Raw genomic sequence first — 20,592 nt, 5'->3', positions numbered from 1 at the left:
ACCAAAACTAGAATACAGCAAGGCATTAGCATTAGGTACTCCTGAGGGAGTAAGAAGTGTCATATGCAACCATGACCATCCAGAAACAATTTATTTTGTTTAAATCTGTAATTTCTTTTGCGTACACATTAATTCAATATACTACTTTTTAAAGTACATTTAAGACTCTCACTGCTTGTTTTTTAAATAATGTGTTCTAATAAGGATTAGATATATGCCTGTATGAGAATTGTAATTTAACTGCTTAAAATGTGATGTGCAATTCCATTTGACAATAATCAATACTAGAAAATGATGCAGAAAGGGTAGCAAAAGGAGTGTTTTTCTCCAGCTTAGCAGGAAATTAAAGGAATGTCCCTTGTACTGGACAACTTCTTCAAGGACTGAAAAAGACAGGCAGGATGAATATGGAAGAGGAGAAGGCAGTTCTGCTTGCCTGAAATGTACACAGCAAATTACTGGATTATCTTAACGCAATGGAAAGTTTGTAAGCCTTCCCCTGTGCTTCACATGCAGCATTGTGAGCAGCAACTGACAGTATCAGAAAGTAACTGCTCTTTTGGGCCTTTCGCTTTCAAAAAACTAAAATCAGCTAGTTAAAATTACCTTCTTGTCATCTTCCCATCTGTAAATAATGAATATAGTCCTCCTCTACACTTATACCAAATATCCTGAGTGGTAGACAATGTATGGGAGCATTGGGTACATCCACATTTGTGATTCAATGTGTAGATAGGACTCTTTTTGGTCCAAAGCTGTCTTGTGTCTAATACTTGTTGTCTTGCAGAACACACTGAAGTGTGCTAGCAGACTAACTTCCACTATTCAAGGAATACACTACTTCATAATTATCTTAAAAAGAACAACTTCTGCAATTAAATAGCTTTTTGCCGTATATCATCATGTATTTGTAAAATAACCCAGAAGGATGTACTAATATTTCTATCAATTAATATTCTGAGACTTTAAATCAGGAATTTTCAATTTCTCTTGCTTCTGAAAATGAAATAAAATTGAAAGATGTTAAATTACTTACACCCCCTCCAAAATAAAAATGCTTGCTTTGAAATCTAGTCACAAGCAGATTAACATCTTGTGATACAATCCCTTGTAGCAGGAGCAGCTGACAAGATGAGTAATGAACTGCATCCGATTATCTTTTCAGCTCTGTAGCAATCATTTTCCAACAGCTTCCTATGCCATAACCAACAACACTGGAAAAAGGTCACCGTTCTGTCATACTGCCCCCCTCCCAAGTATGTGTTTAACAACACAGAGAACACATAAACCTTTGGAAGCTGAGGCGTTGTTATCTGGCACAAAGCTGTCTCAGGTGCATACTGCGTACATAGAAAGCCTACATAAAACACCCGTACATAATTGAAAGTTTCCCAGAAGGAAATTATTGCACATTAGCATAAAATACAATGTTATTTCCTCTTGTCATGCGATACATTCTTTCTTCAACAAAAGAATCTTAACTGTAATTGATGGCATTTAAAACTCATGGTAGGCAAGATTCAGGTTGACATATACATATTTTCTCCATCATGAAATACAACCAAATTAAATCTACGAACATTAATTGCAAGCAATTGTAAGACTATAATGGCAAAACAGAACTTTCCCCCCAAACCAGATCCATTTCACTCAGCAATTTTTGAATTAATGATACTGTCTGTTCGCAACTTTATTTTGATCTCACAGCACAGAAAATCTGAACATAAATCATACTTTCTACTACTACAAAATGGTGGGGAAGTAAGATCAGCCACAGAAATGACTATTTTCTAATAAAAATCTGTTGTGAAAATGCTCCTATGCCTAAAGCACACTTATATAAACTAATATCTAACAACAAAAACTGTGAATTAAAAATACTGTTGCTCTTGTTCCTGTGACCAGTGACCACTTTATTCCCCAAAACCAAACAGCTGAGCAGGCACTTACATGATTTAGTAGCCCCTATGCAATCCCTTATGCAGTGCAAGACAGTTTAGATCTGTCTTCCTCTTGTTAATTCTTTATTTTCAGAAATGAACTGAACAACTGCCCAGTAACATAAATTAAGGCAACCCTCTGTCATTCTCACCTGCTGGACAGCTGGCCACAACCAGGGGAATGGAAAGATACTTTTGACAGACATATGGACTATAGACACTTAGCTACTTTTAAGAATGTTATTTCTAGGTAACCCACTTGCATCTGTGCAGAGTAAAATAGAAAAACACAACAATCAGACTGCACTCTGGCCCAGCCACTGTAATTTTCCCCTTTTTCATACTGTCCAAAAATTTGGTACTCGGTCACACAAACTATTCACACAGGAATTATTTGTTCATGAAAATGATACCCATAAATCAGACAAAATATGTCCAGCAGGCTAGACCACAAATGACGATGCATTTTTTCAACAGTAGGCTCACTTTATTGTGTATGTGAACTGGACAACGTTTATCTTTATTAAAATAATAGATGCAGGTAGTTTGTTCGACTTCCATTATATATCTTACTTATGTGAAATTTAAAATATGCTTAAGTGCTTTGCTCAATCAGAGCCATAACCAGTAATGCACTAAAAGTATTTTCACTTGATGTAACTATTTCATTTCAACTATTACTATAAAGTCACTACTGTCAATATTCGGCACAAACAGTAACTCTGCGCAATTTTCCCATAATAGAGCAGGTTTTAGATAAAACATTTGAGATTCTATAATAGAACCACAGAATTAACTAGGTTGGAAAAGACCTTTGAGATCATCAAGTCCACCCTATGACCTACCACCCTGTCAACTAAACCATGGAACTGAGTGCCATATCCAGTCTTTTTAAACACCTCCAGGGACTGTTACTCCCCCACCTCCCTGGGCACCCCTGTCCAATGCCCAATCACTTTTCCTGTGAGGACTTTTTCTCAGTGTCCAGCCTAAATTTCCCCTGGTGCAGCTTAATAACACTGCCTAATGCCAGTGCCAGGAGACATTTGGACAATGATAGTTCATCCTGCTCTCTGTCCCAGGAACTCCACGAGGCTCCAGTCAGATCATTCCTCCAGTCTCTTGAGGTCCCTCTTGACGCCAGCATGACCCTCTGGAGCATCAGGCACTATTCCCAGTTTGGTGTCATCAGCAAACCTGCTGAGGGTACACTCTGGCCCACCATCCAGATCACTAACGAAAACAGGACCGGACCTCGTACTGACCCCTTGAGGCGGGTACACCACTGACCCACTGCTACACTCTGCACCACTGATCACCACTTCCTGGGCCTGGCCATTCGACTGGGCCATTCATGATTAATCCCACACTGATAAAAAGCTGAGTTTCAGAACACAGTGCAACTGGGAGAGCCTGTAGACTCAATCATCTTCTATGCAATGACGGGTGGTAAGGAAAGGATTTAGATCAGTATTCTTTTACTGGTATGGAATGAATGGGTGGGGAGGGGAATTTATACTTATCTATTAATTTTTTTTTCAGTAGTCCTTTTATCTTTAGTGCGTGGTATTACAGCACATAAGCAGACTTGTTAATAGTGTGAAGCAACACTATTAACTCAGATTGATGCATTGACTGCATAGATTTGAAATTTAGATTCAGTGTTGCCTGCTTGCAAGATTATAGAAAAAACTACAGACTGACACAATTAATGTGCTAAACCCCTTCTCACTCACATGAAAACGATTTGTTTTCCCAGTTGAAAAAATATAACCCATTTTCACTAACAGTTACTAATAAGTTAATAAATCACTGAACAATAGTGGGCTGAGTACCAGTAACATCAGAGGGAAGATATTAGAAGATCTGTAGTCACTGTTACTATACAATAATATTAATGCTAAAGCCTGGAAAACTGATTTCAAGTCTCTTCAAACATAGAAACACCTCACCTCATTTTAAAAACCCATATCGAACTACTAATTAACTTTGCTATTACTGAAATGAAATTAATCTCTTTATCTCTGTTCTTAATATAACTATTTAGTATCTGACATTAAGCATCATCAAGGTATCTCTCAAGGAATGACAATAAAAGTACCCCCCTTCTTCAGTATTAGACAAGAATGTAAGAAGATGCTGAAAGGACATACATTTATTTTTACAAATGTCTCTATTTCCTCTACACTGTAAATTTAGAACTTAATGAGTATCATTTCCCATCTGTGAATTATCATATTTGTGTGTCTAAAATAGCTATTTTAACATTCAAATAATAAATCTGACCCACTGATTCTAAACTGGCTCCTACTTCATGACAACCACTTCCAACTTATTTTTCCCTGTAGAAATTTTGATACTTTGAGTAGAATGTGAAAAGCATCTTTATTGCGAAGCCTCTTTGAAATGTAAAACAATATAGTGAATATTACCATGCAGCCAGTTGCTGCAGGCTCCTGAAATCAGGCTTTGCATACTAATACATACAGTGTTTTCTATCTGTAATCAAACGCTCTGCCATGGAGAAATGCGGGACTTGCGAATGTTGCTCTAAAAACAGAAGACATTTAAAGGACAGTCTAAATATTTTTTCCACCAATAAAGCAACAATGCAAATAATTTAACAATTTCATACGGCAAGATCTTATGGGACAGAAATAAGGAAATCTATTTGCACTATTTCTATAGCAACACAATTGCCAAATGTTAGACTGTGAACAAAAAGCCATCATCCTCAGTAGTGTAATTAATCAGTAAAGAAAAGACAAATTCTGAGTGTATTTTCAATAACCTTTTTCTATATCCTTAAAGTAGTCAGGATTAAATTTCTTAAAATAAGAGTGAATTTAAATTTCTAATGTTGTTTACGTTATACATTACAGGTGCAGAGATGTCAATAAATGACACTGTGATTTTAAAAATGACCTTGATTTTTTTGTTTTACTGCAGGGCACAGAATTTCATTACACTGGGTTGATCAGTTTATATCCAAGGTGCAATAGTTTCTAGACTTTCAGCAGTAGTGCAACATTTTAAAAAGGTCTCTTTATGCAGGTGACAAAACAAAAGCTGGTTTGCTTTTTTTTTTTAAACCTTCTTGACTAGAATATAAAGTTAAGACTCTGCATTCCATAGAATACTGGAATTCTTAAGCGATCCCTCAGAAAAACCAACTTGTAAGGAAGAAAAATACTTAGGTATTAAACAGTGTCCTAGATCTTCAAAACTACTTAAAACATTAATTAATCTTTCCATATTCCTGCAAGATATGCATCAACTGAAAATAAATGAACTTAGTATTCAAAAGCCAGTAACTACCCCAGGGATTTGACAGCTTTCTTCTACCCAGAGAAATGATTTAGTATGTACAGCTTCAATTCAAACTATGCTTTCACCTTGACTACTCCATATCCCCTCCAAGGATGAAAGGGTGGTTTGTTACCATGTCCACTCAGCCTGGAGCTGTTAAGGTAAGATTGACAAGAATGATGATAAAAGGCAGCACTTCTGGTAAATGTATTTCTTTTCCAATGGCAAGCTGACTAAAAACCAACTGACTTAATAATTTGCAGTCATCACTGATCTGCAATTTGCACAAACACCACCAAACCAGAAGTGAAAAAGAACGAAGGTCATTATTACCTACTAACCCACGCCACCTCCACACCATCCCTTTTCTTCACAGCTGCACATTTCTGTCAGAGAAACAGAATTAAAGTTCTAGAGAAATCGTAGTGTCATTAGAAAACCATTGCACAGGCTCTGACCCTCCCATGTGAATTAGAATCAAATTACTTTTAGAATGGCTGTCTGGGCACACAGATCCATCCAAAATGAGAATTGGGACTTTTAACTGCTATGATCTTTTTTGCTCTTTAAGAGTTCTCAAAAATCCTGCAAGTGAATTCAGCAGGGCAATTTGTAGATCTGAAACAAAGAGCGTCTTCAATATTTTGGGAACCAAACCCCTGCTCATCCACCTGTGTTTAGATCTTCACAAGGTACCTCATTATTGCTTAAATAACAAACAGAAATCACAGCAGAAATGATGTGCAAGTAATCCAATTCTGCTTCTACAAAAAATACTGAAAAATAAATCATATACTTGCAATAATTGGTGAAAACCATACTATTTTCTGAATTCACAGAAGACAATAATTAGATTATTTTTCAATTTTTTCCACTTGGGATTATTTTTTAATTGGGTCAACTGAATGTGAATATGTGATGATAGATGTGAATAATTTCAAAGCAGCAACATTTTTTAATAAGTTTGGACAGGGAGGAGAAATAAGAAGGTGAAATATAAGTACACTCTGTCAATAAATATCTATATTTTCCATTTATTTTCTTTATCTTATGTAATGCTGAGGACATTTCTTTCTGTGTCGTTAACACCTCATATTGCCAGTGTTGACAACTCAGGAAAAAAAGCCTGCTTACTCACCAAACATTCATCAGCAGCAGCAATGATAAGAGCCCTCCACGAAGTACATAATAACACTCCCTACAACTCTCAGCTCACTTTTTTACCCAGAGGCTTACATAAACGACAGGGTTTGTGATGTGCCTTGGTTGCAAACAGGACAGCCAAAGGCGAGCAAGGACAGATCTGCCTGTACTTTTCTACCAGCGGAGAGACCCCAGCTCATCCTTTCTACTGACCACCCCAAACCCCCACTAAAAATGACTTGCTGCTTTTCAGGCTGCTTTTCCTCTTTGCAGAACTGTTCCCTGACGCCTATGTAGGAGTGAAGGACCCAAAATAGATGAGGAGCAAAGATCATTTTCAACTCTTTTACAAGGGGCTAAGAAGGACTCTTATCTCTAATTAGGAAGGTGGCTGTCACAGAATATGTTCTGCTGCGATTTACACTGAAGTCAATTGTAGTTTAGGCATTACAACAGCTGAGGAAGGATTAGTCACTACACATTAAAAGAGAGAAGCAATAAAGCAGAATAAACTGAAATAACTTATTAGCTCTCTGAAAGTGAATGAAGCAATTGAAAGAAGTGATATAAATAACCAGTCATTAGGTGAACAAAAATATCAAATTTACATTATTTAAATCTTATTTGTAATTTTAATTTTTACTCTTAACATTATGACAGCATTAACCCTACCTTTTAAAAAATGTGTGCAATGAAAGCTCTATTCATTTTCCCCAAAACTAGAAATCAGAACTCCATGAATTCTGAATTCTTTTAGCACTCTTCAACTAAAATCTAGTCATTAAAGGCCTTTTTTTCTTACATAAAACCCAAAAAATGTCCATTCAATCGTATTTCTCCTTTAAATAGTTCATAGATTTGTTAAAAAATCAAATCTGTAATTTAAATGTGTAAAAATTAATAATGAATCTATAGTTCATGACTAGTATGAAATGAAGCTTTTAGAAGGTACTATGAGTGCATAATTTCTTTTCAAGATTTCATTAATTTCATATTGTGACAAAGGAAAAATACCAAAATCTAGATCTGTGCAGGGAAAAAATGTGCAGTATAAATTTAATCTCCAGATTCTTCCATGATCCTCATGTAAGCCTGAATCTGTTACTTAACTCTTGGCCACATCTAAAGCTGGTAAAAATTGGAAGGGAATTCTGTAGGAGAAACCATAGGATAGAAAAGATGCAGGTGTTGTTGTTGCCCTCTTGCTGAACTGCAGTATTTAAAATCTTCCAAGTTCTGTACCTCAGTTTCTTCATCTGTCAGGTTTTGTTTCCTTTGTTTTTTTAAAAAAGAGAGTTTTTGTGAATCCTTTAATTAATTAGCTAGTGCTTTTAAAACTACATTTTTGGATACAGCATGATACAACACTACTAAATATGAAGGTAACAGGTAATAAGAAAGCCGGAAAGCACATGTTTGAGATCATAATACAAAATTAGAAAAACTGCAGGCTGTGCTATCTGTGAAGAGAAAGACACAAAAAATCCCCAACGGAAAAAGGGAATGATGACTTAAAAAAAAAAGGCAAGTAGCTTCCTTGCTATTAAAGGACTTGTGCTTTAAAAAGGCTGGGTCTCCTCCTCTCCTATGCTTCCTAGGATGATACTTGCACTGCAGTAATCAAAACAAGGAAGCAGATGGACAGGCAAAGTGGTACTGCAGCTGCTGCAGAAGATGACTATAATAATAATGTTGACATCAGTAACAGTAATTAGTGCACAGACTGTAGAGTGGATGATTCGTTTTCCTATCTTCTGGAGTGGGCATGCTGCTCTAGCAAATGGGTACAATGTTAGTACCTTTGGCTTGTTTTGTTCATTTGCTCAGTTTATTAATGAAATTGAATACAATAAAGAAAATCCAACTTCTCTTCCCCTCCAGAACACTTGCTGAAGAAAACACATTTCAGTTTGGTTTAATATGAGATGGAATCTTCATTAGTAAATGGCAAAACACCAATTTCTTATTTATATCTAAAACAATTCATACTCTCCCATACAGCCATCTGTACATATGCTCCTGAATTTCAGCAGCATGCAGTACTTGCCTGGTTTTGTCTGAACAACAGTTCTACTCTTTGGTGTGACCTCACCCACCTGCAGCCTGGTGCCGCACCTTTTTCAAGAAACACCAGAACAAATGGTCTGTGAGAATGTCCAAGAAAAACACTGTGCATACTGAACCATTTCAGGCAAGAAGTAAGTAAAGCATCGGTGCCATCAGCAGTACTGTGTCATGCTGAGAGAGTTCTGCTAGCAGAACATGTGATAAGGATGTACGACTCCTCCTTAGCTGCCCCACTGAGAATGACCATGTCCAGCCTGGCACTATACTACACCAAAACACTCACCAAAGAGCAATGTAATTGGAAGAGTGATAACTGTGGAAAAGTAAATAGATGGATTTTATTTGGGAAATACAATTTTTCACTTAGATCCAATCCTGCAATATGAACTTAAAGTGAAGGAAGAGTAATCAGAGAGATCATGGAACAGGCTTAGCATAAGACAACCCAATAAGTCTTTTATTTTCTAATGAGTTTTTCCTTACCCTGCTTACACTGAAATTCATTTTCCCTGGTCATTTAGTCTCCAGGATGATAAAATATTTTCTTTGGCTTCCCTCAATCATCAACCTCAAAAACTGGAAAAGCTCCTTCTTCAGTTGGTGAAAAACTCCTTTTCAAGTGATGTTTTGCAAGAGGGAAGAGTGAAAGTGAGAAGCACGGGCACAGGGTGGGAGCCACTCATGAACACCAACAGATCATTTTTCGAAGCTCCCTTTCCATCCAAACTTCCTGAGCCTTTCAGCATTTCTGGTCTGTCTCCAGGTTTCTGCTGATCCACTGAAGGGCTGATCCACCCAGGCAGCAATAGATATTTTTTGCCAGATTGAACTTTTTTAAATTAAGAAAATATGCTAAAAGTTTCAAAACTTTTTGAGGGGGGTTGTGGGATTTTTTGTTTTGTTTTTTTTGTTGTTGTTGTTGTGGTTGGCTTTGCTTGGTTGTTTGTTTGAACACAAAAAGAGAAGCTTGAAGTGCCTCATAGAAAAGTGATGCTCTGTGCAACGTCTTCTGGAAATGGGCTTAAGAGACAGATAAAGGCTGTATTTAACCTTCATTATTTGCTTTCACTGTTGAGAAGACCACGTTTGCATATGAAGAGCTTCCCCACGTTATTTCAAATATTAAGGCCATGTAAATTAAAAATCCAGTTATACACTTGGCAAGAGATGTCAGCAGGAACACATCTTTTGTTTTTGCTCTCTTTTACTAAGGTAGATGAGACAGTTTCAGTAATCCTGTTCCTAACACTGAAGGAGACCATTAATCAAATTATTCCAAATATGAATGAAAAAAAATGCAAATGAATGGAAAATAATAGGTATTCAAAAGAACAGCCATGATTATTTTTCAAGGGAGAAATTGTCAAGAAGTGAGAAACAGATGGCTGAAAGTGATAGATGAAGACACATTCTCCTATGCAAACGAACAGATTTAATTAATTACTCAAATCACATCATATTATAGAATGACATTAATGATCCATACAGTGGTGCCTTATCAGCTCCCTTTAAAAGAAAACAAAAGAAATTACAACAAAATGAACATGTTTACATCCTAAAGATATAACCCACAGACCCCAAATATATCCTTCAATGTTAGTTTGACTTTCAACACTTTCCCATCAACTTAATCTTAAAAAAATTATGGAACTGTAAAATTGTAAACAAACTCCTCCTCTCATCACATTTTTCTTCACAGATTTACTAAACTATGTTCATCTAAATTAAAACTTTACCTTAACTATCTCCTCTATGAAGCAGACATGTGACACAGGATCTCTTTTCTTTGCCAATACTTTCTGCAAATGCTGCACCTGTAGGAAAGGATTTATTAAGAGAGAAAGTGACATCTAAATTCTTATATCCAAAACTGCATGACAAGACAAACAGGAATTAGCTGCAGAGTACCTGTCCGCAAGCAGCACAGATCTGATCCATGAGTTTCTCCATGTTTGTCCAGAGGGCTGCTCGAAAAGCTGCTGTGTTCCCAGGTGTTGGCATAGCAGCTCTACCAGGGCCACCTAAATTGTTTTTAAACATACACAGCAGCACAATTCAGCTTCCACACACGAAAATTAAAATACTAGAAATATAGATCTCTGTGCACTTTGACAGATACTTTTTTTTTTTTTAAAGCAGCCTAAAATACCTTCAGAACAGAGCTTTGTGAATGGCCTCAGATGTCTGAACTGAGAAGTTGACTAAACTCTGAAGTTCAGTGGGGATACTTCATGCTCATGACTGTTACATGCTCTACCAATTCAGACCTCCACAGAAACACCACAGTAATGCCAATGAGCAGTTTTGCAGGATTTAATAGCAAAGTGAAATGGCAGAAAGAGCATCTGGGAAAAATAAAGGTATTACCAGCTCAGGACTTAAATGCATAGACAAATTGCTAAAAAAAAGTGATTCCTTCCAGAAGGGCATGAAGCTTCTAAACAACCACTTCCCTTGAGAGAGGATGCACTTCTTTATTATGCCACTGATTATGGGTCTGGACCCCCACCTTGTTGCAAGACTTGTTTAAAAAAAATCAAATGTTTGTATCACCAAAGTTCAAATTTGCCTGCTCACCCAACTCCTCAATATCTTCTGGTATCTGACCTAACTCAAAACTAAATGTTTAATAGTGCAACATTTCTTCATATTGAATAGTCTGCTTTGAAACAACTTCCACCTGACAAAAGCATAACAATGTACTTGCAGGTTTCTTCCACTGGTTGCAAATAATTTCAACCTGTAGTCCTCCCACCAATACAAAGAAAGCAGAATTTGGAGTCATCTTTCCATGAGAAACTGCTAAGAAAATGCCACAAAGTTGTAACCTAATGAGGACAACTTTCTGTGCAAGTTAGGAAGGAGAGGCAGGGAGGAATAAAGGAAAATGTCCGAGCCAAATATCAGACAGTCCCGATTTTGGCTTGCAAAGCCAAATTAAATGATTTCTGAGATATGCCTACTCCCACCCTCTACTGGTTAAAGCAAGCAGGGAAATGTTTCTAGAACAGGCTTGGATGTGAGAGTTTCTTCCATTTTATACATACAGTACTCCTGTAAAAAACACAACCAGTTACCATTCTCTGTAAAACAAGAATCATACCTCTTGTGACTGTTTGAGATGGTTGGGTCAATACTTTGATATCCAAAGCATTTTTTATGTTCTCTTCCAGGACTGTGCAGTATCCATCCACCACATTAGCAATGGTATCTTTCAAAGTCCCAAGATTATGGAAAACCTGAAGAGCAGTTCCCACTTGCGTAGGATTCTGGAGAAAGAAGATATTTTAAAAATAATGATTATCTTTAGCTGTTCTACTGGGATGTTTTAACCATGATGAGACAGCATTTTAGTGGGCAAGTTCATCTTTTAAGTTTAGTCTGCTAATTCATTTTGTTTCAGTTACTGGCATCCTTACCACAAAACAGAGAACAGAGGGTAAAAGGAGACGACTGATTTCCTTTGATCTCTGAGCAATGCTTTGCTTAGATCCCTTTGGTGCTATCCTCAGAATATGACGAATGGAAAGAAAGGAACTGGAAGCCCTGCTGGCAGTATCTAACCTGGGGTGGGTTATCAGCAACTGATCCAGTAATTCTGGGGTTAGTTACAGTACAACTCTATTCAGCTATGGTGTAGTTAGTAATATTGTTTTAACATGCACTGCTTGTTACAGTACTGTCAGTTAAGTCCCAAATAGTTCATTAAATGTGATACAGGCTTTAAAAAAAGTACTAACGAAGGATAATAAGAAGCAAGCAGGTCAAGCCCCTGCTACTGACTACTGCAGAATTTAAGCTTGTATTTCTACATTTCTATTTCTACTGTTGACAGTAACTTTATTTTCCTCACAGCAGAATTAAGAAACAAAGTAATGCAGTGATTATTTCCAAAGCTTGCAAAAAAAAAAAAAAAAAAAAAAAAAATCAATACAGAGCAGTGAAAACTATCCAAAAACTGTCCAAGTCCACTATTTAAGAGACCTCTGATTAAGATTGAATCTGATGATAATTCCACTTAGCAACACTAAACACTGGCATGAGTGCTATTTAGCAAGAGAAAAGCCTCAAATTATTGCCTTTGGAAACGAAGCACTGTCATCCATACACTGAATACTGCTTTTTTAATTAGCATTCACAGGCAATTAGTGGAGGGGGCAATCAGTTGATCACACACACATTAGAGATGCAGTCCTTTGTCATTTTTCTTAGTGACTTGTGCCAGCAGTAAAGAACATCGTCTGACAGAAATGCTGGCAGTCAGGCTGGACAGAATCATCCCAGACCACAGGCACTTCCCAGTACAAAGCCCACTTTGGCTTTGGCCATGGTGCAGCTGCTGTGCTGAGGATGCACTTGCTGGTACATCCACCTATGGCAACAGGTTTTCTGATCTGTTGGCAAACAATGCTCTCCTCAAACCCAACATTTCAGAGGTCACACCCCTATAACTGCACATTCATGCCACTTTTTCTAGGGTTTCTATAAAGATCAAAACCACAGTTAAAGCAAAAAAAACCAGGTCTCATCTTCTTTCCCAGCTCCAATGAGGCGTTCCCAGGTTTAGTGGAAAGCAAAGGAATATTAGGCATGCACTATGGTTTGCAGACCTTATACTAACTATACCAGTTTCTTCTTCCAAACAGTGTGGGAGTTAATGAGCATTCCCAGCATAGTATTACGGGTCTGGGACTTGTAGGTTTAGTTTTTTGACAACTGGGTATGCTGTAAAATTTCTAAGCATCCTGTGGGTGTGCTTGTGGAGGTGGGAAAGTAAGCCATAAAGACTGGAAGATTAATGGGATGTCAGAAAATGAAGAGTACTATAATGCAAGCAGGGAATTTGGGGACAGAATGAACAAGAGAAAGAAAATATAAATGGGAAGAGGACGGGGAATAGAATGAAAAGCCTCTGGAAGAAAAAGAGAATGAAACTGAAAGGAAGAAAAGACAGAAAAGACATACCTCATTTACCAACCTTTCCTAAATTGTTCTAATTTTTACAGAATACTTACATGATTATGAAACCAGGTAGTGAGTCAGTAATACAAAATCAATACCTTACTACTACTATAGGAGTGCTGAACTAGATTTCAGCCAGGCTCTAAAGTTCATATATTAAATCATAAAAAGTAGAACAGCATCAAAAGGTGAGCTGGGCACTATCCAGCCTTAAATAATCAATGGCCAGATACTTACTTTTCTGACAAACAGGCAATACAGGCACAAATAATTGCAGGCAAATAATCAATCTTAAAGCTCCCACATGACAGTTTAGCAAACTAACTCTGCATCTAGTGGGCACGAAAGACACTAAAACATGCTCCAAGAGAGCCTGAGCTTTATTTCTAAAGAACTGGTTTTAGCCAGAAGTTTCAAACCAAAATACATCATTATGGAAACTGCTGATACTCAAAGTATCTTTCAAATCTAGTACCAAAATTAAAATCAGAATGGAACAAAGATTATGCAGGTGGCCTATTTCTTATTTGCTTTAAATTGTGGACATGGCCACAAGATAGAGGGTTTCTAGCTCATGTGTTCATCTTGTATAACTGGAATTGGAGACATATCAAATCCCTGACAATGTAGAACAAAGTGTATTCTTTTATTTGATTCATATACAGTAATTTTCTCACCTCAGAAAACAGTTTTTGTTTCATATGCCCCAGACAAGCTATGTAACAGTCCATTGTTGGTTTATGAATAATCCTAAGAGAATGGAAATTTTTATTCACAGCTAGTTTCTAGGTTTAGACAGTATGTTAAAAAAAAATGAAGCACCACTTGGGACAAAAATTATGTGAAAAGAAAATGTTGAAAAGCAGTGCAGAAATTAATTATTGTACTTTAAGGCTTGTATAGACATCTCAAAATTAAACTGTTCATCATTAATACACACTGCACAAAAAGTTGAGAACCAGTATTTCAGAATTTGCTACTACTAACAGATTTTATTGATAAGATTTGTACCTAACATTTTCCTTCTACCTGACAAAGCTTAAAGCTAAACAGTTCTGAGATTCGACAGGCTGCCATAATTTTTATCAAGAAGAAAGTATGCATTCAAAGTTAAAGAGAACTAACCCCAACAGTGATCTACAAAGGAAAATGGAATCACATCAGAGAATATTCAGAATAGCTATCCAACAGGAACAATATGGAAAATAATATAACTACTTTTGAGATGGAATTTGATGAGTTCATCAGCAGTATTATATAACCAAGTTGTCTGCCACTGCAGGCAACCAAACTTAGCAATTTCAGTGTTCTCCTAACAATCTGTCTGTAAAAAATTTGTACATTTGCCATAAACTTGAAGCTATGGCAATCAAGAGCATAGAGGTCAAAGAAAAACAGAGGAGCATTTAGTAATATGTTAGCAATACAGTGTAATCTAAGCTCATATAAACACAAGCATACACAAGTGAAATAAAAACATGACCCCACAAAGTGTAGGGAAACAACACTACCTACTCAAAAATTAACTACAGTGATCTTCAGACTGCAAAAATTATAATGAATCAGGGAGTTAAGGAGAGATGGCATAAAGTCCACCAATAATACCCTTCTCCATTCAAAGCACTCCTCCATCTGGCAACTCGCAACATAGTATGTTACAGATAGATGGAAACTAAATTCCACAAATGTAAGTGCTTAAGAAGATTCAGTGAGTCATCAATTCAACATATGAAGGAAATAGAAGAAAAATCAACATGCTCAAAAGCTAGTTCTACCATGAAACAAGTCTCACAAATATTTTTCAACATCAAAGTTTCTCAGCATCCATCAGACAATAGATTAGACAGCTTTGTCAGAAGGCTGATACCAGTCATCACCTGAAAAAAACAGAATGGGTATTTCACTTTATGTTTTTGCAAAACATAAAGATACTCATTCAGCAGAAAACTATGAAGAGATGTTCACACCAGATGCATTTGTTCATTTTCTCTATCAATGAAAACTGTTCATTTTATTAACATAATTTCTGATTAATTTTATCCCATCCCATTCCATTTGGTTCTGTAGACAATCATACACAAGACGAGAAGTAAGTGTCATGCAGTCATTAGTATGAATGTGGGGTTTTTTTCACAATTACATCATGCCATTGTTTCAAAGACCAGGCAACTGGACTCAATAACCCAGCAGATGCTGTCCAGGTCAGCATGGCAGTTACAGTCATTCTCAGAGCACAACCCCATTTGGTCACTTTCTTTCCCACAAAAATAATAACCCTATGAAGACTAAATACAAATGTCATTAAAGACTTAAATAAATATATATTACATTTCTATTTTGAAAATATCTCCTAGGATGAAACCAAACAATTTTATTGTGTTAACTCCAATATTGCAACTAATTCATAAGGTCCAAAATTGTAGTTTTTTATTTTATGATTGCCACTAGTATTATCAGAATAATTTTCTGAAAGCATCGCTAAGGAAAGAGCAATAATCTTTTTCATCATTAGAAATGCAGCTTGGATGAGCAAATCTGCTCCTCACAAGGGAGTGTGGTGATGACGCTGAGCTAATTTGGTGACAGGAAGATTCCTGGCATAAGGCTGAACCAAAAATAAGAAACTTGGTTAACAAGCAAAACTAATGGCTCAAGTGCTACAAACACAGCTTCCAAACTCACACTCCACCTTCTCACGGTACAGGATTCACCATGTGGATCGTTCTTCTCTACCCAGTTCTGTCTTAGGGAACTTCACATCATTATTTCTTTATCCAGTACAAGTCTGTCCCTAAGATCCCATGCCACAGGGTTTTCACCTGTGTGGACTATCAACTCCCTTCTCAAATGAAAATGTGTTAATTAGCAAAAATATTTATGGTCAATACTATCTGTGGCAATTACTACTACTTTCGTGAAGAAGTAGTGTTACAAATGTAATTAACTGTTAACTTTCATGCAGTTAAATTTCAAAAGGACCTGCACCACCAATAATCAGAACACCTCTCTAAGGAAATGCTCTTTTACAGTACAGTTTGGAAGGACCATATACAGAGATGTCAAACTTGGACTAGTCCCTCACTTAGAAATTAGTTCCATAGCTACTAAGGTATACAAGAACATTTCTATTGTGCTGATTAAAATCAGAACAGTGGCTCTGAAAATCTTTACCATTCTGCAGAGAGCAGATAACCCTGTTCAGGAGAGGCTGTGGCAGAAACCCCATAGAAAATTTTCACCGCCTTTAGACAGATATCTATACATATACAGATAGATAGATAGATAGATAGATATTACTCATTAGCTGTGATTTCAGCGTGCTGTCACATCCTCACCTCTTATGTAAAACATTTACCATGTCCCATATGCAAGCAGTAGAAGTGTAACCCAGCTCAAAAATAATTACATAGGGTGCTTAGATGGAGGAAGATCCATAATTACTAATTATTCCAGGAATCACTTAAACAGAGTGGTCTGACAATGTGGCAAGCAAGGAATACCACAACATTCCCTAACCATCAAGAAATAATCAGCACTAAAATACAACAATCCTAGAACAGGATGCGCACTGAAATAACCAAACTTGTAAATTAACGTATATTCTCTGACGAGGAATATAAAAGGCTACTGCAGTCCTTACAGAGTAAATGCAAAAGCAGTTTCCATCTTATACTTCTGAGTACCTTTGACTGGCATTTAGTATTAACTAATTTCATTTGACAGAAGATTTTCTATATTGGGAACTGTTTCAGTTACTTTTTTAAGTTTACTTCACACAGCTCCTTTTGTTTGTAGAAGACAGCAGTTGCAATTTCCAACACAGTACTGCTTTACAAGGTCAAAAAAAGACCCCTTTGTGAGGCTGGAAATCCCCAGTCAGATGCTCCTTTACAGTGTTTGCCCCTTCTCTCCTCTCACTACCATTACAACATGCTGCCTCCTTCAAATAATTTTCCCATAAATAATGTTACTATCCCTAATGACAAGTACTACTTGAAGACCAAGTGACTGAGAAAGTTTTGCAAGTCCTTGCAGCTACCCAGTTCTTAGTCATCTCTCACAGACACCAGAAGTGAAAAAATTAGAAGTTATTCCAGGAAAAGCTGCAGTTCAATTTAAAGAGCTCAAACAAGTAAACAGTGAAGAAAAGTTGGCCACCTAAGTCACGGTCAAGGCAAAATGAGCTACTGAGCAGAATTAATAACTGACTAAGTATCATTGGAATTCTTGCTTTGAGGTATAACTCAGCTATTTTAATTGAAGAAAAAGTAACAAAAAACTAAAAGTAGAAATTAAATGCCAATGAAATTCAGTTTCAGTCTAAAAACAGTATTTTATTCTGTTTCCAAAAGTCCATGCCTAAAAAAATTAATTGGTGTATCACTACTCCTAAAAATGAACCTACTTAGGGAAGCTCATCTCTGTGTTCATTATCACTCCATCTGTCTTTTACTCTGTTCATCTCTAAAACCTGAGCAATAAATGAAAAGGTCAAATGTGTAAAGCCAGAGAGTACAGGCTTCTTCCTAATGATATCCCAGATATTCCTGTTTTGGCCTTTGCAGTGTTGGGAGGAATGAGAGGTTAAAATATTATGATTCGTTATAGAGATATAATAGGTAATACTGATATAACACATTGGCTAGATTAGAAAAGAACATTTTAAGCCTTAAGAGGCAAGAGTCCCAAAGCCAAACATTTAAATATGGTTAGGTTATAACATCTACCTTCTGTGAGCCCATGTTTGGAATACACTACCCCTTTTGGTAGATGGGCTTTCACATGAAAGGAGAACAGCCACAAAGCACAGTTATAAACCTCATCATGTCCTCAAACTAGGTCAGCCTTTTGTTTCTTGGAATAACAAGAAGGAAATAGCAAGAAGCTTTGCACTACAAAGGTTGAGGAGGGAAAAAAAAAAGAAACAGTAGCAATAAAGTACTAGAAAGCAAAGAAACAAGATTTTTCAACACAGCTAAATAGCTTGCCAAAACACTTATTCACCATAATAGTGTAATCAAAGCAACAGATGGCTAAGAGCTAATGGGACAGAAAGGCATCAGGAACTGTTGTGAAGAATTATCTCATGAAACATCAAGCAATGTTCCAAAGTTTACCAAGCCTTAGGCTATCAACGTGACAGCAATTTCAAAGAAAGTATCTGGCACCTCTGAGGACAGATCAGCTAGACTGACTAGCCCATAACAATTACAAATTTTATCCTACAATGCACTATTTGAGTGTAGGGAGAGTATAAAGTCAGAGTAGAAACAATACCAAATTTAGAAAACTAGTTGGGCAACATGGAAATGGGGGCTTCTGAGCCAAATCAAGCTTTTTAAAATGCTTCTCTCATCTCTTACACAATTTGACCAATCTCTAAACCCCTTACTGATAACAAACCAGTTCACACCTGAAGATGTGGCTTCTCTATTAAAAACACAGCTGGCCCTTTCTGATGAAGTTTAGAGAGCAGAAGGTGAGATTGCAGCACCTCTCCTGTCCTTGTGCTACCCCAACTTGCACCTGCCGATTCAAGTCCCACTACTGAAGAAGAGAAATATAAGGACACAAAATCTCATTACTAATTTTGATATCTGGACAAAAGCTTGTGACCAGATGTTTTCTTCTTCCTCCTCACAATGTCATTATGTACATGCTCACCCTGTTAGATGGTTGAACAAAGCCATTGCAAACCAGAAATGTCAAGTTTTACTTTTAATTCAGTATTAACAATTAACATTAGGAATTAGCTACTGAAGGGTTATAACACGTTTTTCTCTCTTTACAAAAAAATCTAAAATCCTATTTCAGACAAAATATCCTTTAAATGGTATGCTCTGAATGATTTAAATATCTACCAAAAGCCATCTGGGTTTTCTTGTTCTCCTGCTAGTCATTGCAACAAGATAATAATTACCCATGCAAGTGACAACATCTCATTTCTGGAACCTGTGCATATATTGTCAACAGCCCTAAAGTGCCCTCAAGTATTTAAAAGGAATGAACTTTAAGAAGCTGTTTAGTCTTTTCAGCTAATATTTTCATACTCAACTACAGACAGATCTCCATCAAGGTCAGACTTGCTGTTGGATAGAATTTAAAAATGTTTTTTTTCTTCTTAATAAAAAGTTCAAATTTATTGTATCACACACCTACAGGAAAGTTTGCAGATAATTTGGTGAAGAACTGTAGGTTGGCAGGACTGCTGGAGATGCCTTAATCCACCTGCTTGCTCAAAGGAGGCTTTACCACAGCAGTCTGCTCAGGAATGAGCCAGAAGACATGCTTTCTGCTCCACTTCCCCTTCCTAGTTCTTCTTACAGTTTCAGGAGAATGCAGCAATGGACTTGTGCAGTCATTTTCATCAGGTTTCACTGAGGACAGCTTGAAAGAGAGCAAGCACATATATACACCCCAAACACTTCTTCAGTGTTGGCAGTGTTACCCACACCCTGACAACAATCTCAGTCTTCCAAGTCCTCTTGTAAATTTGTCCACTGGGAGAAGCATGACAAAACTGACCTCTTTTTGTTACAGAATCTGCATTTATAGAAGTAGATTTTACATCTTTAGGCTTTAAAAAAACCAAAGGTTAGTCCCAATAAAATCAAATGGGCAAAGCTGTATCATACAAAAACTTTACTATGAAGGAAAAAAATCTGAAGTCCTCTAAAGAAAAAGAAATACTGTGCAGCAAAAGAAATAGCTTTGCCTGCAGCTAGCACAGGCACTGGGATCCAGTTCCGCCACTGAAAAAAGGCAGTCCCCTCCCCTCACTTCAGCTGTCAGCCAGCAATGCATTCTGAAACCTTCACACAAATGGGAACTTACTGGGGGTGCTACCTGCAGAAGGACAGAAGGGAGGTGAAAAAGGAGAAGAATAAGCAGCTGAGTGCACCTCTTCTTCCACATAGACGACATTATTCATCACCCAAGAACTGCAGTATTTTGATGCAAGATTTCTCCTTTCTAATGCAACATACTATTCAGTTCCCTATGCCATTTAAGCTTACCCAAAGCTTAAAATCTTTTGTTACCATAAATGTAACAATGTACAATAGCTCAGAATTTCATGTGGCACTGAGTAGCAGATCAAGAACACAGTGAAGCATTGATTTTTTCTGAGAGGATTAAGACAGAGCAGGTTTTTAACCTGAGAAAGAGGCAA

At 37.0% G+C, this 20,592-nt stretch overlaps 1 protein-coding gene across 2 annotated transcripts in view; it reads right to left on the bottom strand.

The window, feature by feature from the left end:
- Positions 1-20,592, bottom strand: part of COG5 (component of oligomeric golgi complex 5) — a 178,092-nt gene that overhangs the window by 50,903 nt on the left and 106,597 nt on the right. For both annotated transcript variants that reach the window (XM_042018341.1, XM_042018342.1), the window contains exons 8-10: positions 11,563-11,728; positions 10,368-10,480; positions 10,196-10,273 (exon numbers count right to left, since the gene is read on the bottom strand). In XM_042018341.1, the coding sequence (XP_041874275.1) occupies positions 10,196-10,273; positions 10,368-10,480; positions 11,563-11,728 (357 nt within the window). The remainder of the gene's footprint in view (positions 1-10,195; positions 10,274-10,367; positions 10,481-11,562; positions 11,729-20,592) is intronic.

This window comes from Corvus kubaryi, unplaced genomic scaffold (assembly GCF_017639235.1).
Source record: "Corvus kubaryi isolate FWS band 111438036 unplaced genomic scaffold, C.kubaryi_AGA036_p1.0 137, whole genome shotgun sequence".
NCBI lineage: Eukaryota > Metazoa > Chordata > Aves > Passeriformes > Corvidae > Corvus > Corvus kubaryi.
This window is presented reverse-complemented; position numbering and strand designations above follow the sequence as displayed.